We start from the raw sequence: 17,432 nt of genomic DNA on the forward strand, positions 1-17,432 counted from the left end.
ACTACTGGAACTAAAAATCTTGCTTTAATGCTTTAATCACCATGTAAATCAGAAAACCTATAGGTGGAATAAAATATTAATACCTTTCTTCCTATAGATATCTGGAATAAGACTAATAAAACGCATGATCTCTCTTTTCTTACTTAAATTCAGATGGTAAAAACAGCTTGCCAAGTCTAAGGAAGTTGAGAATGTGTCGAAATATTTGCCCATCTCCATGGATTAGGAGACTCTGACCATATGTAATCCAATAAACTTTTTTGCAGTTTGACAGGAGCTCTGGACACTGGAGAAATAAATATATATCGTAACTTAGGAGGTCAGAGTTACTTTAAGACCTTTTTTCTTCCCACCGTGTCCCCCCTTCAAAGCAGCTCTCCTTCTAGCCAGGGAAGGTTGAATGTAGCTAAATGTAGAGCGAGTTGTTAGAACATTATGCTACTTCGCTTGCCGATGGGGTTCATTTATATCAGCGGTGCCCAAACTTTTCCTGTCGCGCCCCCTCTTACCAGTACTGGAATTTCTCTGTGCCCCCTCCTCCATTACTGCACAGTTGGCTCAGTAGAGGAGCTTGGGCTGACGCAGAGCTGGCCTGGTGGGGGAGAAGGAATAAGGGCAGAGCTGGGCTGGGGATGGAGCAGGTGGTGGAGTGGAGCTGGTCTGTGGGAGGAGCGGAGGTGTGGCTGGGGGTGGAGCAGGGGGCAGAGCGGAGGTGTGGCTAGGGGTGGAGCTGGTCTGTGGGAGGAGCGGAGGTGCGGCTAGGGTGGAGCTGGTCTGTGGGAGGAGTGGAGGTGTGGCTAGGGGTGGAGCTGGTCTGTGGGAGGAGCGGAGGTGTGGCTAGGGGTGGAGCTGGTCTGTGGGAGGAGCGGAGGTGTGGCTAGGGTGGAGCTGGTCTGTGGGAGGAGCGGAGGTGTGGCTAGGGTGGAGCTGGTCTGTGGGAGGAGCGGAGGTGTGGCTAGGGTGGAGCTGGTCTGTGGGAGGAGCGGAGGTGTGGCTGGGGGTGGAGCTGGTCTGTGGGAGGAGCGGAGGTGTGGCTAGGGGTGGAGCTGGTCTGTGGGAGGAGCGGAGGTGTGGCTAGGGTGGAGCTGGTCTGTGGGAGGAGCGGAGGTGCGGCTAGGGTGGAGCTGGTCTGTGGGAGGAGCGGAGGTGTGGCTAGGGTGGAGCTGGTCTGTGGGAGGAGCGGAGGTGTGGCTGGGGGTGGAGCTGGTCTGTGGGAGGAGCGGAGGTGTGGCTAGGGGTGGAGCTGGTCTGTGGGAGGAGCGGAGGTGTGGCTAGGGTGGAGCTGGTCTGTGGGAGGAGCGGAGGTGCGGCTAGGGTGGAGCTGGTCTGTGGGAGGAGCGGAGGTGTGGCTAGGGTGGAGCTGGTCTGTGGGAGGAGCGGAGGTGTGGCTAGGGTGGAGCTGGTCTGTGGGAGGAGCGGAGGTGTGGCTAGGGTGGAGCTGGTCTGTGGGAGGAGCGGAGGTGTGGCTAGGGGTGGAGCTGGTCTGTGGGAGGAGCAGAGGTGTGGCTGGGGGTGGAGCTGGTCTGTGGGAGGAGCGGAGGTGTGGCTAGGGGTGGAGCTGGTCTGTGGGAGGAGCAGAGGTGTGGCTAGGGTGGAGCTGGTCTGTGGGAGGAGCGGAGGTGTGGCTGGGGGTGGAGCAGGGGGCAGAGCGGAGGTGTGGCTGGGGGTGGAGCTGGTCTGTGGGAGGAGCGGAGGTGTGGCTAGGGGTGGAGCTGGTCTGTGGGAGGAGTGGAGCTGTGGCTGGGGGTGGAGCAGGGGGCAGAGCGGAGGTGCGGCTAGGGTGGAGCTGGTCTGTGGGAGGAGCGGAGGTGTGGCTAGGGGTGGAGCTGGTCTGTGGGAGGAGCGGAGGTGTGGCTAGGGTGGAGCTGGTCTGTGGGAGGAGCGGAGGTGTGGCTAGGGGTGGAGCTGGTCTGTGGGAGGAGCGGAGGTGTGGCTAGGGGTGGAGCTGGTCTGTGGGAGGAGCGGAGGTGTGGCTAGGGTGGAGCTGGTCTGTGGGAGGAGCGGAGGTGTGGCTGGGGGTGGAGCTGGTCTGTGGGAGGAGCGGAGGTGTGGCTAGGGTGGAGCTGGTCTGTGGGAGGAGCGGAGGTGTGGCTAGGGTGGAGCTGGTCTGTGGGAGGAGCGGAGGTGCGGCTAGGGTGGAGCTGGTCTGTGGGAGGAGCAGAGGTGCGGCTGGGGCTGGAGGGGGACTGGGAGCAGAGCAGGGGGTAGACAGGAGCTGTGGGTGGGGCCAGAGCTCAGCCGGAGGTGGAGTCAAGGTGCGGATGGGGCCGGAGCGGAGGTGTCGCTGGGGCCAGAGCTGGCCTGGGGGTGGAGTGGAGGTGCAGCTGGGGCTGGAAGGGGGCTGGGGGTGAAGAGGAGCTGTGGCTGGAGCTGGAACTGGGGTGGGTGGTGCTCCCTCCCCACAACCCCTGGGGGCTGGCCAGAGTCCCACCATGTGCCCCCCGAAACATTCTCCAGGCCCCCGTCCAAACTCCACGGTTTGGGGACCACTGATTTATAACATGAGATAGTCCCTTCCCAGGCTGAGCTTGTTACTTCTGCAATATATCCAGACTTGCTCTGCTTGCTCTGGCATTTGTGGCAGCACAAAAGCTCAGCGCTAACCATGAGCTCAGGGTGACCGTTGATTCTTGTCATTTAAAGCCTCTGAGGCCAGTGCATAGCAGGTGACTCACCAGAAAACGGGGGTTCTCTGAATATAGAACTTCCAGAGACCTCCCCTCTTAGAATCACGTCGGCCTGCCTGGACCTGGAAACGTGTAAGGCCTATGAAAGAGCCCCATGTGTGTTCTTTGATGTCAAGGTTGCCTTTATAAAAGAGGCTCATTTGTCCCACCCCCCTCATTTCTTCTCTACCTGCCTTTACATAGACAAATGGGGATGAAGGGAGGGCAAGAATGGCTCTGTGGAGGGCGAAACTTTTCAGTCAGACTCAGGCCTGTTTTCCTTGCTTACAGGTGTAATTTGTGTCTGTAAATTACACTTCTAGTTCAGTGCTCCTGCAGTCAGGAAATTAGAATCGGGCACCTGCTCAAATTTGTGCCTTCAGTTGAATTACAAACCCACAATTCAGTGCAATTCTTGTAGGACCAAAGGCAGGCCACCTTTCTGAAAATGCGCCCTGGAGCGTTGTGTACACATTTTGAGATTTAGATTGGCTCTTTTTGGCCCTGATTAAGAAAAAGCCTAAGGGCTTTGCTGAACTTTACACATGCGCTTAAGTCCATCTCCATTCAGCAGAGCCCCTAAGCATGTGCTTAACCTAAACTTGAATTCAATGGAACTTAAGATCATCCATGAAGTTAAGCGCATGCTTATGAGCTTCTATTTGTTCTTATGGATTTCTAATATTAATTTTGAGGGAAGGAAGCCTCGCCCCCCATACATGGTTTTGGCAGCCCATGTACCCGATGAAAGAAGAATTAACCAGGTCCTATCAGTCCCAGTCAATGCTGTTTGTGTTGTTGGCCAGGAGGGGAACTCTTCTCTCATGAATAATTCTAGGTGCTTATTTCCTCAAGGGGCTAAACATGGTGCCTTCATACAGCTCCCAGCCCAGAAATGAAACTTTGCTTGCCCCAGGTTGCCAGGCAACCCCATCAAATGCTATCTCATCACCTTTCCAATACTAAAATGTCTTAGGCAAACTTACAGTAAGGCAATATAAAGATACTTATTGACTGTACCTTCAGCAAGGTTTGTAAGTATGTTTCATACCAATGGCTTCCTACATAAATTTTCACAATCTGATGCAGGGAGTAGACTCTTACTTCTGCTTTCCAGTTGTCATCTAAGGGATAAGGTTCAAAATGTCAAGGTCACAGTGGAAGTCATTTTAAATAATAATGAAACTTGGTGGTGGATATGACAGTTGTAAGCTACTGAGGGGATATCACAATAGTGTAATAATAATAATATGGATTCTTTAGTATGCTAAATGAATGTAGAGAATTCTGAGCAAACACACACAGAGCTCAGGCCTTGCATTCTGGTTCCAGGGCTCAGATATAAGCATTGTCAAAAAATAACCAGGCATGCAAATGTACAACAGCAAACACCCATGCTGCAGCCAGTATTCTTCTCTCTAGTCCAGTCCAAAGTCTTGGCCTGCATCTGTGAACGTAAGTCTGGTTCTGTTTGGGCTCTCCAACCTGGTGCATTTAGCTGCCCAATGTAGATAAAGCTGGTTATGCTGTTGAACCTGCACCCGAAAGGTACACAGCGTCAAAATTCAGCAGTGGGAAAAGCTGAGGTGTGCTGGAGTTTGCTTTGAAAGTTACGACTGATAGAAAGCTTTCACTGGACTTGACTGTGGGTTTAAGCTCAGGGAACTCCTGGGAGCGCACGGGAAGCAAAGCTATTTCTTCACCACTGTTTGTGTGTTCCTTTTACCACTACTTCTGGAGACATTAGGCTAGCCTCACTCACTTCGTGTGCGCAAGGAATGGAAGTAGTGCTAGGAATGGAAGTAGCGCTCCATTCCCTCCTGTGGACCTGCACAAGCTTGGGCACAATTTAGCCTCTGCATTTAGCCTCTAGATTTTATCGGAATGCGGAAATGACTTTCTGGAAAAGTTCAGATTGAAATCAGTCACAGGAATAGTCCATGAGACAGTTACCGTATTGTCCTGTGATATGCTGGCTGGAAAGTTTAAATAAATATTCACCCAAATCAAAATGGTGAAAAATATTTGAAAAGCGCCTGCATTAAGAAAAGATTTGTGTGCCTACAATAGCACCCGTCAGTACTGAAAGATATACGTAGCAGTCACAAACTCACAGAAGTGATGTTTGGAGGGACATGAACAATAACATGAAAAGATTAGACAACTCTGGAACGGGAATATGTAAAATAAAATGAGTGTGTAGAGTACCTCATCTAGCACAATGAGCCCCGGTCCATGACTGAGGTCCCTAGTTGCTACTGTTATACAAATAATAATAACAACAACTCAGTTGTTAGGCATTTGAGATTGTTACAATTATTTCCCATTTAATTTCTCTAACACAAGCTATGCACCACACTATGTCATGATGACATCAAGATGCCGCAGAGATGACTGAACTCCTTCATACCAAGCCCTGTTATCATGGATTTAAATTCCATCAAAATAATTAGTAGGATTCAGTCCTTTGTAGGTACAGAGATTTCCCACAGGAGCCCACTCTGAATATCAGTCCCCTAGTCTCATATGTACGACATCTAATATTAACCAGAAAATGTATTGGAGCAACTCAATTCACAGAGACTTACTGGAATGTAAGGCTTATTTGCATATCTGCCTGGAAATATGCTGTGTGCCATGAAGGACTTTCACTAATTCTCTCTCTTTTGAGGGGGAGAGACAGAATTTTCAAGCAAGCAGTTATATTCTAAACATAAATATGAATGCCTCTTCAGAAATAAGTGTCACTGTAGTGCAGTTACTGTGCATTTCTTCTAAAGCTTTTTGTTGTATGTATAATTATACAGCTTGGGGGGTAGCAGTAGCCACTTCTTAAAAACTATTGGCTTATACTAGATTTTACGAAAATGAGGAGTTTGTTGGTCACATAAAACCCTGGTTAATTTGAAACCTACCTTTTCCTCCTAGCTAGCACTGGACTATTGAGTCTTTATTCTTAATCAGCCAATATCCACTCATCATATTTTAAAACAATATAATTACTTATTTAAATCAATTTACTTACTGTGTCCCTTCATCTCTGCAGGTATCTTTTGTTTCAGATATGATTTCAAAGCATCTTTCATTGGTTCATATGTGATGTCCCTTTTGTCCAAGTAATCACAGAGCTCATGGATTTCAGACATATTTTCAGTAAGCGGGAGGCGGCAAGTTCCTAGCCAGTTCCTATCCATCCAAAGTTAAATGAGAATAGGTCACTAGATCTTTGTCTACTTTTTATACTACCAAATACTTTTACATGATTTATTTTTAAGTAATTCAGGCCAAGCCATTGTTAAGAACACCTGGTAGAAAGCTTTTCCAGCTATTGATACTTGAGCTTTCAATGAGATTTTTCCCATTGAATACTTTTGCATTTCTTCCACTTGACAAATCATGCTAATTCACTAGAACCTTCACATGAGTGCTCCTTACCAGCCTTAGAACAGGTCTGCAGTATCAGGCCCTAACAGACTATATGTGTTGTCCAAAAAATTTAAAGGTGAACTTATGGGCCTTTCATCTGCCAAGACCTGGCAACGGTTGCTGTTAGTAGAGACACCTAAACCAGTTTAAGAGATGTCTCCTTACTCTGCAATATTAGTGATCAGTGATACAAGCAGAGGACTGCAGAATGCTGAGAGGAGGGTAACAGCAGGTAAATGAAAGACAGGTAAATGAAAGAAATTATTAAACAATTTTTTTGAAAAAGTATGTTTTTAACTTTTCACTCCCTCCTTTCATCCTTTTTGTTTCTTACATTTATACACTTTTTGGAAAGCATTTCAATGCCTCTTTAGTGCTCCTTGGGGAGTCATTCCTTCTGTCTAGTGTAATGATGTCTGCCCTTCTCTAGGCATACAGGGTCACTTTGTCACAAAGCAGAGTTTAGCACTTTCAATGCAGTTTAGAAATTACAATATTCAGTGTTAGCAATTTATCTGAATGTTAACAGTAGGAAAATAGGCTCAAATTTCATTCTTGGTGTAACATACCACTCTATATACTTATACTCAGCTAGGCTCATTAAGTCAAATATATGCAATTTATGAATGAGCCAAATTCATGCCTGATGTGCGCCAACTGAAGTCCATGTTGTATATTTGGAGAACTTCAGCTATTGTTAGTAACTTTCCTTTGTTCCTTATGCAGTTGCCTGTGCAGAGCCCCACTGTCGGAGATTAGACAGTAGTAACAGTCTTCAGGAGCAGCACTAATTAAATGAAAGGCTGAAGGACTGCTCTTCCAAAGTTAGTATGCAGTATGGCTGAAGAACTCAAACAGAAAAAGAACCCAACCTCATGAATTTAATGAAGACTAGTTTATAAAAGAAAACCTACTTGACATGTTGGAAGAGGACGCCATTCCCAGAGACGTACAGCTGGTTTCTGTCTAAAGTACTTTCTATATGGAGCTGTCCAAGTGCTGAATCAGGGTATTTTACTAAGATACCAAATGCCATAACATACAAGGGAGGCCTCTCGGCTTCCTGAACTTCCAGCATCTTGTTTACTATGCCCTTCATAGAATCTTCAAGGTTAGAGGTCAGCATAGAGCAATTTCCTACATGAAAAGGAAAAACATAAAAGTATCAAGACTGTGCTCTAACAAGCAAAATATTAATATGAGATTAATATAATTAATATTAATATGAGATATAATATAAGATTAATTGTGTGTGCCCTTGTTGCCAAGAAGGTCCCTTCCAACCCTGATATTCTATGATTCTATGAATAATTACAGCAACACTTGGCCCTTCTCTCAGCCTTCATACAATCTGTTGAGAAGACTCTGGGTTCAAAATATTCATGTAATACATTTTTCTGTCCATAAGAAATGAATGTTAAAAACATGCCAGCTGTTTTGGCATAACTACAAGGAGCAGTGCTTGCTCAAGATGCTCCTAGAGCCCTTAAGTAGCAGGTCACTAAGAAATGCAGGGCCTGCTCTTAAACAAGCAAACAAAACCTTTGCTATACTGGAGTTAGTTATAAATGCAAATTCTGAAAACAAAAGGAACATCTTTTCCGAGTGGGAGCATTCATTTAATCTTTCTTCCTTCATGAAAGAAAGACATGTCATCATGGTCTGCCAGAAGTAACAGAGGGTGGGGAAGGGAGCATCCAAATTCTGGTTAATTATGCTGATGGAAATACAGTATGCCTTAAATAACCATTTCAATAGGTTTCTATTTCATGCTGTTATTGGTGACTTAGCAGACTGCTTGGTGCCTAATCATTACTCTGTACACTCTCAAATTTTGCAAAAATTTGGCACCATAAAATTCTTTTGTCATTCTGATACCTAAACAGCTAAATGGCTCAGAGAAATTACATGCTAGGACTCTGGGTATGTACTCTGGTGGCTAGACCACACTAAAACCCATGCCACCACATCTTCACTATTATTGTTACTAGCTAGATTAAAACTTGCATGGGTAGTGATACCTGTGGCACAATTACACCTTAATTTGTGGTGCAGGTGTATCTTTAATGTTGTAAGAGAAATTCAGAAGGCAGTCTTTAGGAGGGCTGTATATAAGGGGACCTGACACACTGGGGTTGGGAAGTAGATCCATGCATAGGGCAACATGGAATAAGTAGTAGTGGGAGAAGAGAATGTAGGGGCCACTGTTAATGGAGAGACACAAAGGAGCAACAAGAGACACAATAAGAATTCAGATCCAAGTTGCAGGCCAGGGCAAAGTTGTTCAGGGCCATAAAGATGAGGGTAAGAAGTTTAAATATAATTTCATGGGCAAGGGGCACTAACTGAGGGATTCCAAGAGGGAAGTGATGCTGTCTGATCAAAAGGCAAGGAAGGTAAAATTACTTATCTTGTAATTCTGCATCTGAGATCATCTCAAAGGGGTTTTTGTCTCCAGCAACTGTTATGTCAGAAATTGCCCTAGCTCAAGATTTTTGAGCCCATTAATTTTGATTTTCAATAAGTCTTGGGATACTGAAGTCTTCTTCCAGAAGACTGGAAGAAAGCTAGTGTTGTGCCAATATTTTAAAAGGGTAAATGGGATGACCAGGGTAATTATAAGCCTGTCAGTCTCACATTGATCCCAGACAAGACAGTGGAGCATCTGATATAGGACTTGATTAATAAAGAATTAAATAAGGGTAATATACTTAATGGCAATCAAGATGGGTTTATGGAAAATAGATCTTGTCAGACTAAGTTCATTTTTTTTATGAGATTACAAATTTGGTTGATAAAGGTAATAGTGTGGATGTAATAGACTTCTGTAAGGCATTTGACTTGGTACTGCATGACATTTTGATTGAAAATTAGAACAATATAAAATTAATATGACACGGATTAAATGGATTAAAAGTTAGCTAACTGATAGATCTCAAAATGTAATTGTCAATGGAGAATCATCATTGAATGGGTATGTTTCTAGTGAGGTCCTGCAGGGGTCAGGTTGTGTCCAATGCTAGTTAACATTTTTATTAATAACCTGCAAGAAAACACAAAATCATCACTAAAAATTTCCAGATGACACAAAAATAGGGGAAGGAATAAATAATGAAGAGGACGGGTCACTGATACAGAGCATTCTGGATTGTTTAGTAAGCTGGGCTCAAGCGATATGCATTTTAACGTGGCCAAATATAATGTATACATCTAGGAATAAAGAATGTAGGTCATACTTACAGGAATGGGTTATCTATCCTGGGATGTAGAGACTGAAAAGGATTTGGCTTTGGGAGGGTGGGTAATCAGCTGAACAGGAGCCCCCAGTGTGACTCTGTGGCCAAAAGGGCTAATGAGATCCTTGAATGCATAAACAGGGGAATCTTGAGTAGGAGTAGAGAGGTTATATTACCTCTATTTGGCACTGGTGTGACTGCTGCTGGAATACTGTGTCCAGTTCTGGTGTCCACAATTCAAGAAGGATGTTGATAAATTTGGAGAGGGTTCAGAGAAGAGCCATGAGAAAGATTACAGGACTGGAAAACATGCCTTAGAGTGACAGACTCAAGGAGCTCAATCTTATTTAGCTTAACAAAGGGAAAAGGGGTGACTTGATGACAGTCTATAAGTACCCACATGGAGAACAAATATTTCAAAATGAGCTCTTCAATCTAGCAGAGAAAGGTCTAACATGATCCAATGGCTAGAATTTGAAGCTAGACAAATTCAGACTGGGAGAAAGGAGTAAATTTTTTTTAACAGTGAGAGTAATTAACCATTGGAACAACTTATCAAGGGTCATGGTGAAGTCTCCATCCCTGGCAAAATTTAAATCAAGATTGTTTTTTTTTTAAAATGCTCTAGTTCAAACGGAATTATTTGAGGTAAGTTCTACGTCCATGTTACACAGGAGGTCAGACTAGATGATCACAATGGTCCCTTATGACCTTGGAATCTATGTATCACCTCAATATTCAAACACCTTAGCTGAGACAGGAAGTGAATGGAAGAATACACTGAAAACAAAGTGACACCAAATTACCCCTATAAAGCTTCACTGCGTCTGTAAGGTTAGGAATTCCCAAAGCTACAACTTCTGCTTCCAAAACATCTATGTTGGAGAAATTATCAGGCAACAAAATCTTCTCTGAGCGAAGAAAATTTACTTGAAAAATAAAGACAAAACCCAAAGTGTTAATTTTGTCATTTACCTGTCCAATGTTCACTCTAGCAAAACAATAGGCTGTTGACATTTCCCTCCCTCCCCCCAACAACAATATATTCATTAGTTGTTTTATATTCTAGAAGTAAACCAGGAGATCCTTGGTGTTTGAAAATAAATACCTGAAAACTAATATATTTGTAACAGTTTTTGAAGATCAAGATGTAAAATCAAATGTCACTTTACTTTAAAGCATAGCAAAATGATAGGTAGTACAATCCACAGGAATCAGTTTGGTTTTATTTGCAGCAATGTTCCACGTGACTCAAATATGGGCTTTTCTGCAAGCAGAAATCCTTCCTGAAGTATGCTTCAACATAGTTTACCACGGGCTGATGAAATCTGATGCCAGCAGGTCCTTCAAAAACACCAGGGCAAACTTGTGGCAATATCAGAATGGAACAGTGGAGGAGCTGTGGTTTTCTGCCACACTTTAAAAGGGTACATAACTCTTTTGAAGCTAGATGATCCTTTCATAAATGAAAAATTATTTTGTTACTACTGGAGAGATAAAGAACTTAATTCTCATATACAGTAAGACCCCTTTCTACTGCTTTGGTAGTGTAAAGAGGCTTTAAAAAGGGGGTGAAATTTATTCCCACCTTAAGATCCGTTTATACTGTTCTGGCAGTGTAAAGGGCTCTTGGTGTAAACGAGAATCAGGCCCACCGTCCTTCTTCCACATGTTCCACAGCATATTAATGGGATTATTTACAGAAGCAAAAGATATAGGAACATGCCTTAATCCCGTATTTGAGTTTAAGATATTTTAAATTATTATTTTAACTTTGACATTAATATTTTTAAATCTATATTGATTAATTTTTAGGTAAGCTTACATTAACATCTACAAATTATTGTATTAATATACAGTATATCATACTAGTTGAGAATTACATTAAAACAAATATAAGCTTTTCTTTTGGTTCAAACTATTCACCATTAGTGTTATATATTCTGAAACCTGCATAACTAGTTTGATTTGCAGTCTAATTGAAATTTGTTCCAGTATATATATTTCCTTCTATTAAGGCTACAAGCAGTGGTTTAAAAATATTTAGACCATTTTGTCTGTTTCAAAGTAATCTGTATATTTTGACCATATTTTGTGGTATATCTTAATGTTTTTCCTTTTTTCAATAGCTAGTTTGTTCCTTGGATGATGCTTTCAGCACACTGTGAGGCTATGGTTTGTTATAAGTCTCTTTTTTCATCCATATCAAGGGGATTCTATGCTTGGCAATCAGCAGTGGCAGAAAGGATTTAACATTGTCAGGGTATGTCTATATCGCAAACAAAACCCTATGGCAGCAAGTCTCAGACCTGGATTGACTGACCTCCCAGGGCTCATGCTATGGGCTAAAAAGAGCAGTGTAGATGTTCCTGCTTGGACGGGAGCCCAAGCTCTGAAACCCAGTGGGGGTGGGTCTGAGAGCCCGAACGTCTACACTTCTATTTTTAGCCCCGTAGCACAAGCCCCAGGAGCCTGATATATATAGTTGGTACTGGTTTTCCAGTAACATTTGATATTACAGTTGGGATTTGTAACCTGACCTTTTGCATGTATATACATTTCCACATGAAGTGAAGAAAGGTACCCCTTTGAATATATATTAATATAGTATCTAAACTTTTCTTTTTAGAAAGTTTCACTGGCATTATATATGCTTCATGGAGCATTTTGTGTTCTACAGCCAATTACAGTATAAATATATACAGACACAAACACATACATTTATGGATAATGTTTTAATGTTATCATGAGTCTTGTCTGCATGAGGAAATTACCAGTTGCCAGCAATGGATGTCATCAGTGGCTGCAGCTGAACTACTTCTAGAAATGGTCTAACTCAGGGGTGGCCAACCTAAGCCTGAGAGGGAGCCAGAATTTACCAAAGTACATTGCCAAAGAGCCACAATAATACGTCAGCAGCTCCCATCAGCTCCCTCCCCTCCCCCCACTCCCAGCGCTTCCCACCCACCGGCAGCCCCACCGATCTGCACCTCCCCCTCCTTCCCTGCCTTTCCCGATCAGCTGTTTTGTGGCCTGCAGGAGGCTTGGAGGGAGAGGGGGAGGGGGAAGAGCAAGGGCACGGCAGGCTCAGGGGAGGGGGCAGAAAGGAGTGGGGTGGGGGCAGGGCCTGTGGCAGAGTAAGGGGTTCAGCACAAAGCACCCCCCAGCACACTGCAAAGTCGGTGCCTACACAAGGAGCCGCATATTAACTTCTGAAAGCCGTATATGGCTCCGGAGCCCCAGGTTGGCCACCCCTGGTCTACCTGCAAACAGAGGGAAAAAGCCAGAGAGTGTGAAGTAAACTTGCAGGCAAAGTTGCCTGACAAGTGAAGCTTGTTGCGCTGCTACAGAGGCAGTTTCTCTATAGCTCACTGGAGAAGTCGTCTGGTCTGACTAAATTTACCAGGTCTGTAGACTGGGAATCCCATTGCTGAAGCTTAAAATATCCAAGGAAGACTGAAGGGGTATGGATGAGGGACTACAGGCAGGTAGGATGAAGGGTTGGCAAGGGCTGTAGCTAGCAAGCAAGCGAGTACAGTTACTCAGCCTCAACGCCCAGCCTAACTCCCCAATTCCAAGGCCCTCTCTCCATTCCTCCAACTCCCTTACCTCACTCTCTGTGGATTAAGGCGATATCTTTTATTGGACCAACTTCTGCTGGTGAACAAAACGAGCTTTTGATCTTACACAGAGCTCTTCTCCGAGCTTTGGCTTGAAGAAGAGCGCTTTGTATGTTCAAAAGCTTGTCTCATTTACCATCAAAAGTTGGTCCAATAAAATATATTACCTCACCCATCTTGTCTAATATCCTGGGACCAACACGGCTACAACAACGCTGCATACTTAACGCACAGTGAAAGTTTATATTTGTTTTCAAAATGTTGTGTGTTTAACATAATACAGATACCAGAATGAAACTGAAGATGTTGAGAGACAGGGGTAGAGTATAATTATTTGTAACTTATTTTGGTAGTGCTCAAATGTGCAAGGTGCTTTCTAAACAGAAAAGAATGAGGTTTACCTATAAAACGGAACTCACTGCATTCACATTCTATCAGAGCTGCATTCTCCAGGAGCCACAGCAAATTATCATCATTGACTAAAGTAGGGTACTTTCCCACCAAGTCTAATGGCAGAAAACAGTAATGCACTTCCTCTTCTGTATCAAGTAATGGTGTATCCATCAGCCCCAAAGGAGCTTTATCATGTAATCCTAGAGCGAAATCAGAGGATATCAATACACAAACAGGGAAGACTGCCGTTAATTTTGTATTGGAGTTACTTCTATTGGTGGACGGTACAAAGAGTTCTTCTTAGCATGGGTGTTCATGTCTCCTCTCTAAACACAATATGGCACATATCAAAGATTAATAGTGGGAACTAGACTATATAGTTGTTAATGGGGAGTTATCACCTAATGGGTGTGTGTGTGAGACAATTTGGGGGATCTGTTTATGTACAACATATTAATTCTGTTTGACTCTGGGGATTCTCTGTGTGTATTTATGATAGACTGCAAACTCAATTTTGAATGTCGGGCGTGTCTCCCTTCTCTGTTGTCTTTTTACCTTCATTTTGGAATGAAATTTCAAGGGATGGTGACACAGGGTTAACAAAGGAGGGTTGTTAGAGCTTGATAGTCTTCTATTCTATGGAAACACCCTTGGGACAAAGAAGGCAGACTAAGAAAACCGGTCCATCTAGGTAGGCTGCTAACTCAGCAATGGATAACTTGGCATGGGGACTGGATATTACAAAAAGGAGGTTAAATCAGGAGTCACTGGCCATTTTGGAGAGAGGGATAAGAGACCAGTGAGACTTCATGTTCAAAATGAAAAGCCCTTGGAGGAGAGCAGGGGGAGAGGGAAGATCCTGGACTCCTTAGAAGACTCTGGCTCATATCCCAAAGAACACTCCAGAGTGGTGAGGAATCTCAGGGAGGAAAGGGTGTATAGGTGTTTAGATCTGCATGTCTTTTGTACTGTATAACATAAAGAGTAATTGTTTTAGAATCCCTTTTGCAAAGTCTGACTGTTACGTCCTTCAACTATGTGTTCCTGGATAGGTAAACTATAACAGAATGATCACAAGATCGGAGCTCTGGGAAAGGGTGTGATTAAGCACTTGGAGTGTGTTGAGAAATCACCACTGGTACTGGGGGCCTAGGTTTGTTGAACCTAGGCCCCCAGGTTATGAAGGAGTAACAGACAGTGCCTGCAACCAGGAAGTGCACCAGAGAGGCCAAAAAAAAGACACAATGCTGGAACCTCCCCAGACCAAGGGAAACTTAAAAACACACTGGTCCAGCATATGGTATCCAGGCACAGCAGCCTGATGTGTGTCCAGCAGGGGGAGCTTTACCAGGGCTGCGAGAGGCTCTATCTAGCAGGGTCTTGCTGGGATTGGTTCTTGGCCAAAGCTATTCTATATTTTTATCAATAATACAGAAGAAAATATAAAATTGCTGCTAATAAAGTGTGCAGATGACAATTTACCAAGCATCACAGCGGATTTCCATCACTGACAATTTTTAAATCAAGATTGGATTCTTCTTCTAAACCATCTGCTGTAGGAATTATTTTGGGAAAGTTCTCTAGCCTGCGTTATACCAGAGGGCAGACTAGATGATCACAGCAGTCGCTTCTGGCTTTGGAATCTATAAATCCATGATTGGTAGGGTGGCACATAATGACTAACACCAGTCACTGATCTAGAATGATCTGAATCACTTGGTTAACTGGCTACACTTGTCAGATGGGGTACTGATTCCTGGACAGCCGTGACTAAGAAAAGGACTTAGGGGTCACTGTAGCTAAGCAGCTGAACATGAGCTCCCATGACAATGCTGTGGCAAATGGGGCTGATGTGATCTCTTTACAAGGGAGTATTGAGTAGGAGTAGGGAGGTGGCGTTTCCTCTGTATACAGCATTGGTGAGACCCATACTGGATATTGCACCCAGGTAGATGCATGCCTGCCTGGATGCACACACCAAAATCCCCCATTGCATGTGCACGTAACTAAATGTGCAGCTTTCCTTTCATATAATCAGTCGTCTGGAAGTTGAGCATGTGCATGCAAAGCATAACATTTTAAGGACCTTCAGATTCTAAAGTATTTTAAAAATCCTAGTCTTGGCTGAACACAAGTGGGTGCTTATGACCTACAGAGTGTGCTGAGTAATTTAAAGCACCAGGTACATTCACAGAGAGGAGGACTGGGACATTTACCTGTAAATGCTGGGCTTTTAATAGGAAACTCTAAAGGCTTGCTGATACATTTTTGCGTTCTCCAGTAATTCATGGATGCTCTTTCAGCTATTGGTATATCTGCAGGTCGCACTCGCAGATTATGTTTCCCTTCCTTCAAATTGTCTAAAGTCTGTTAAGATATAGAAATGTTATTGACTATTTTAAATGCAAATAAAATAGTTCAAAACATAAAAGCCACAGATGATACTCTAATGCCTGGTGAACAGCCCTTTGCAGCCATAAAAAAATGTCATGGAATATTGTACAATAAGTATGCAATAGCTTCTATGGGTGTTAACAGATCCAAACTTAGAATGTCCCTATTTTCTGTAGAAATAAGAATGGCAGGTGGATTTTCATAGGAATGTGTAATCTAATGAGAACCCGCATATTCCAAAAAGTGTATTTGGGTCGACATGCCTAGCCCTGTGACAGTACAGTACAGCCAACATTCACAGTTTTATCACAAATCTTACAAATATTTTTGGAAGGGAGAGGAGGATAAAGGCTTTTAGGAATTTCTGTTTTCTACCTTTAAGGTTGTGAAGTTTGGCCCTTACTCCAATTACTGTCAGTGGGACTGAGCAGGGATGCAGAGAATAAACATGGGGTGGGAGTGGGGAGCAGTAAGGAAACTGAGGGAGAAAGTGGAATAGGCAGTGATCTACTCTGCCTGGGTAGGGCAGGGGATAGGATTGTAGCTCCCACACACCAGGCAGGAGGAGGGTAGAATAAGGCAAATCCCCTTCAAGTAGCTAACAGCGAGGCCTACATTTTTGTGTGTACATTTAAAGTTGAACTTTGAAAACAAGATGGTCACACACAAAGTGAGGGTAAGCAACTTCTCCCTCGAGATGAAAATCAAAAGACAGGTGAAAAGCAATGTGCTATATTAGTTTTTAAAACTCTCATAAATCTCTCCTGTTTGTTGTCTAACTCATGAATGTTGAACACTTTGATTTGGCAATGTTAGCATAGAAAATGAGAAATAAACAGGCCCAACACAAAGGCCGAAGGACCTGCTGGGCTCTGATGACATCATGAAGGTAGGTTATTGGAATTAAGGGATCAGGAAGGGGAGTAAATGTTTGGCTTCATATAAAAAGTGCCCTGGTGCTAGTAGTAAATAGTATCTTACATTCAAAACTTTTTGTTCGACCCAAACACTTCTTTTTTTTTTTTTTTTTTTTTGGCCACTGAAGCAAACAAAATCTGTAGTTTGCTCAGCTCTACCTGGATTACATAAACCAAACATCAGTCCCAAGCACCCACCATTACAAAGAGCTCTCATCCTACTTCACAAAAATGATCAACAGAATGAAATCAGTAAAACTTGTCCTAACCCAGACCAGAATGCAACCATCATCCTGAACTTCTGACTAAATTCAGCTCTATCACTCACAACAAAGGAAAGACATCCTGAGGAATGTCTACCTCCTTTCCTGCAGGAAAGAGGGTACATAAAATGCAACAAAGTAGCATGTATCCACCAACTGGGGCCACACCCCTGCCTAAAAACTAGAGTAAACCAAGTTAATATTAACGAAACAAGAAAGCATTTCTGAGGAAAGTTAATAAACAGGTTTTATTTCATAATTTGGATGTGCGGAATCTGAAAGTGATGTTTACCAAGCTGAATTTTGAACGTTCAGGTAAATAAAAAGAAAAAAGAAAACGGTTACCATTTGTAACATAAAAACAGAAAGTAAAGGAGAGGTACTAATTATGGAGTATGTTCCTAATTTTGGAAACTGTGCTATCAGAAAATGCAGAGAACAATCTCTGTCAAAGATCAGACTCTCTGCTTCTTCTGATCATGTGATGTTATGCACTTGAATTTTGTTGGTTTTGCAG

The 17,432-nt window shown here is 43.3% G+C and overlaps 1 protein-coding gene across 7 annotated transcripts in view; it reads right to left on the reverse strand.

Annotated features, from left to right (window-relative positions):
• KCTD19 (potassium channel tetramerization domain containing 19) overlaps positions 1 to 17,432 on the reverse strand; it is a 50,155-nt gene that overhangs the window by 16,993 nt on the left and 15,730 nt on the right. For 6 of the 7 annotated variants that reach the window (XM_073307297.1, XM_073307298.1, XM_073307296.1 and 3 more), the window contains exons 3-9: positions 15,558 to 15,708; positions 13,350 to 13,541; positions 10,135 to 10,257; positions 7,007 to 7,229; positions 5,692 to 5,852; positions 3,687 to 3,790; positions 144 to 286 (exon numbers count right to left, since the gene is read on the reverse strand). In XM_073307297.1, the coding sequence (XP_073163398.1) occupies positions 144 to 286; positions 3,687 to 3,790; positions 5,692 to 5,852; positions 7,007 to 7,229; positions 10,135 to 10,257; positions 13,350 to 13,541; positions 15,558 to 15,708 (1,097 nt within the window). The remainder of the gene's footprint in view (positions 1 to 143; positions 287 to 3,686; positions 3,791 to 5,691; positions 5,853 to 7,006; positions 7,230 to 10,134; positions 10,258 to 13,349; positions 13,542 to 15,557; positions 15,709 to 17,432) is intronic. The other variant, XM_073307300.1, reaches the window with a different exon arrangement.

Source organism: Lepidochelys kempii, chromosome 12, assembly GCF_965140265.1.
Source record: "Lepidochelys kempii isolate rLepKem1 chromosome 12, rLepKem1.hap2, whole genome shotgun sequence".
Classification (NCBI taxonomy): Eukaryota; Metazoa; Chordata; order Testudines; family Cheloniidae; genus Lepidochelys; species Lepidochelys kempii.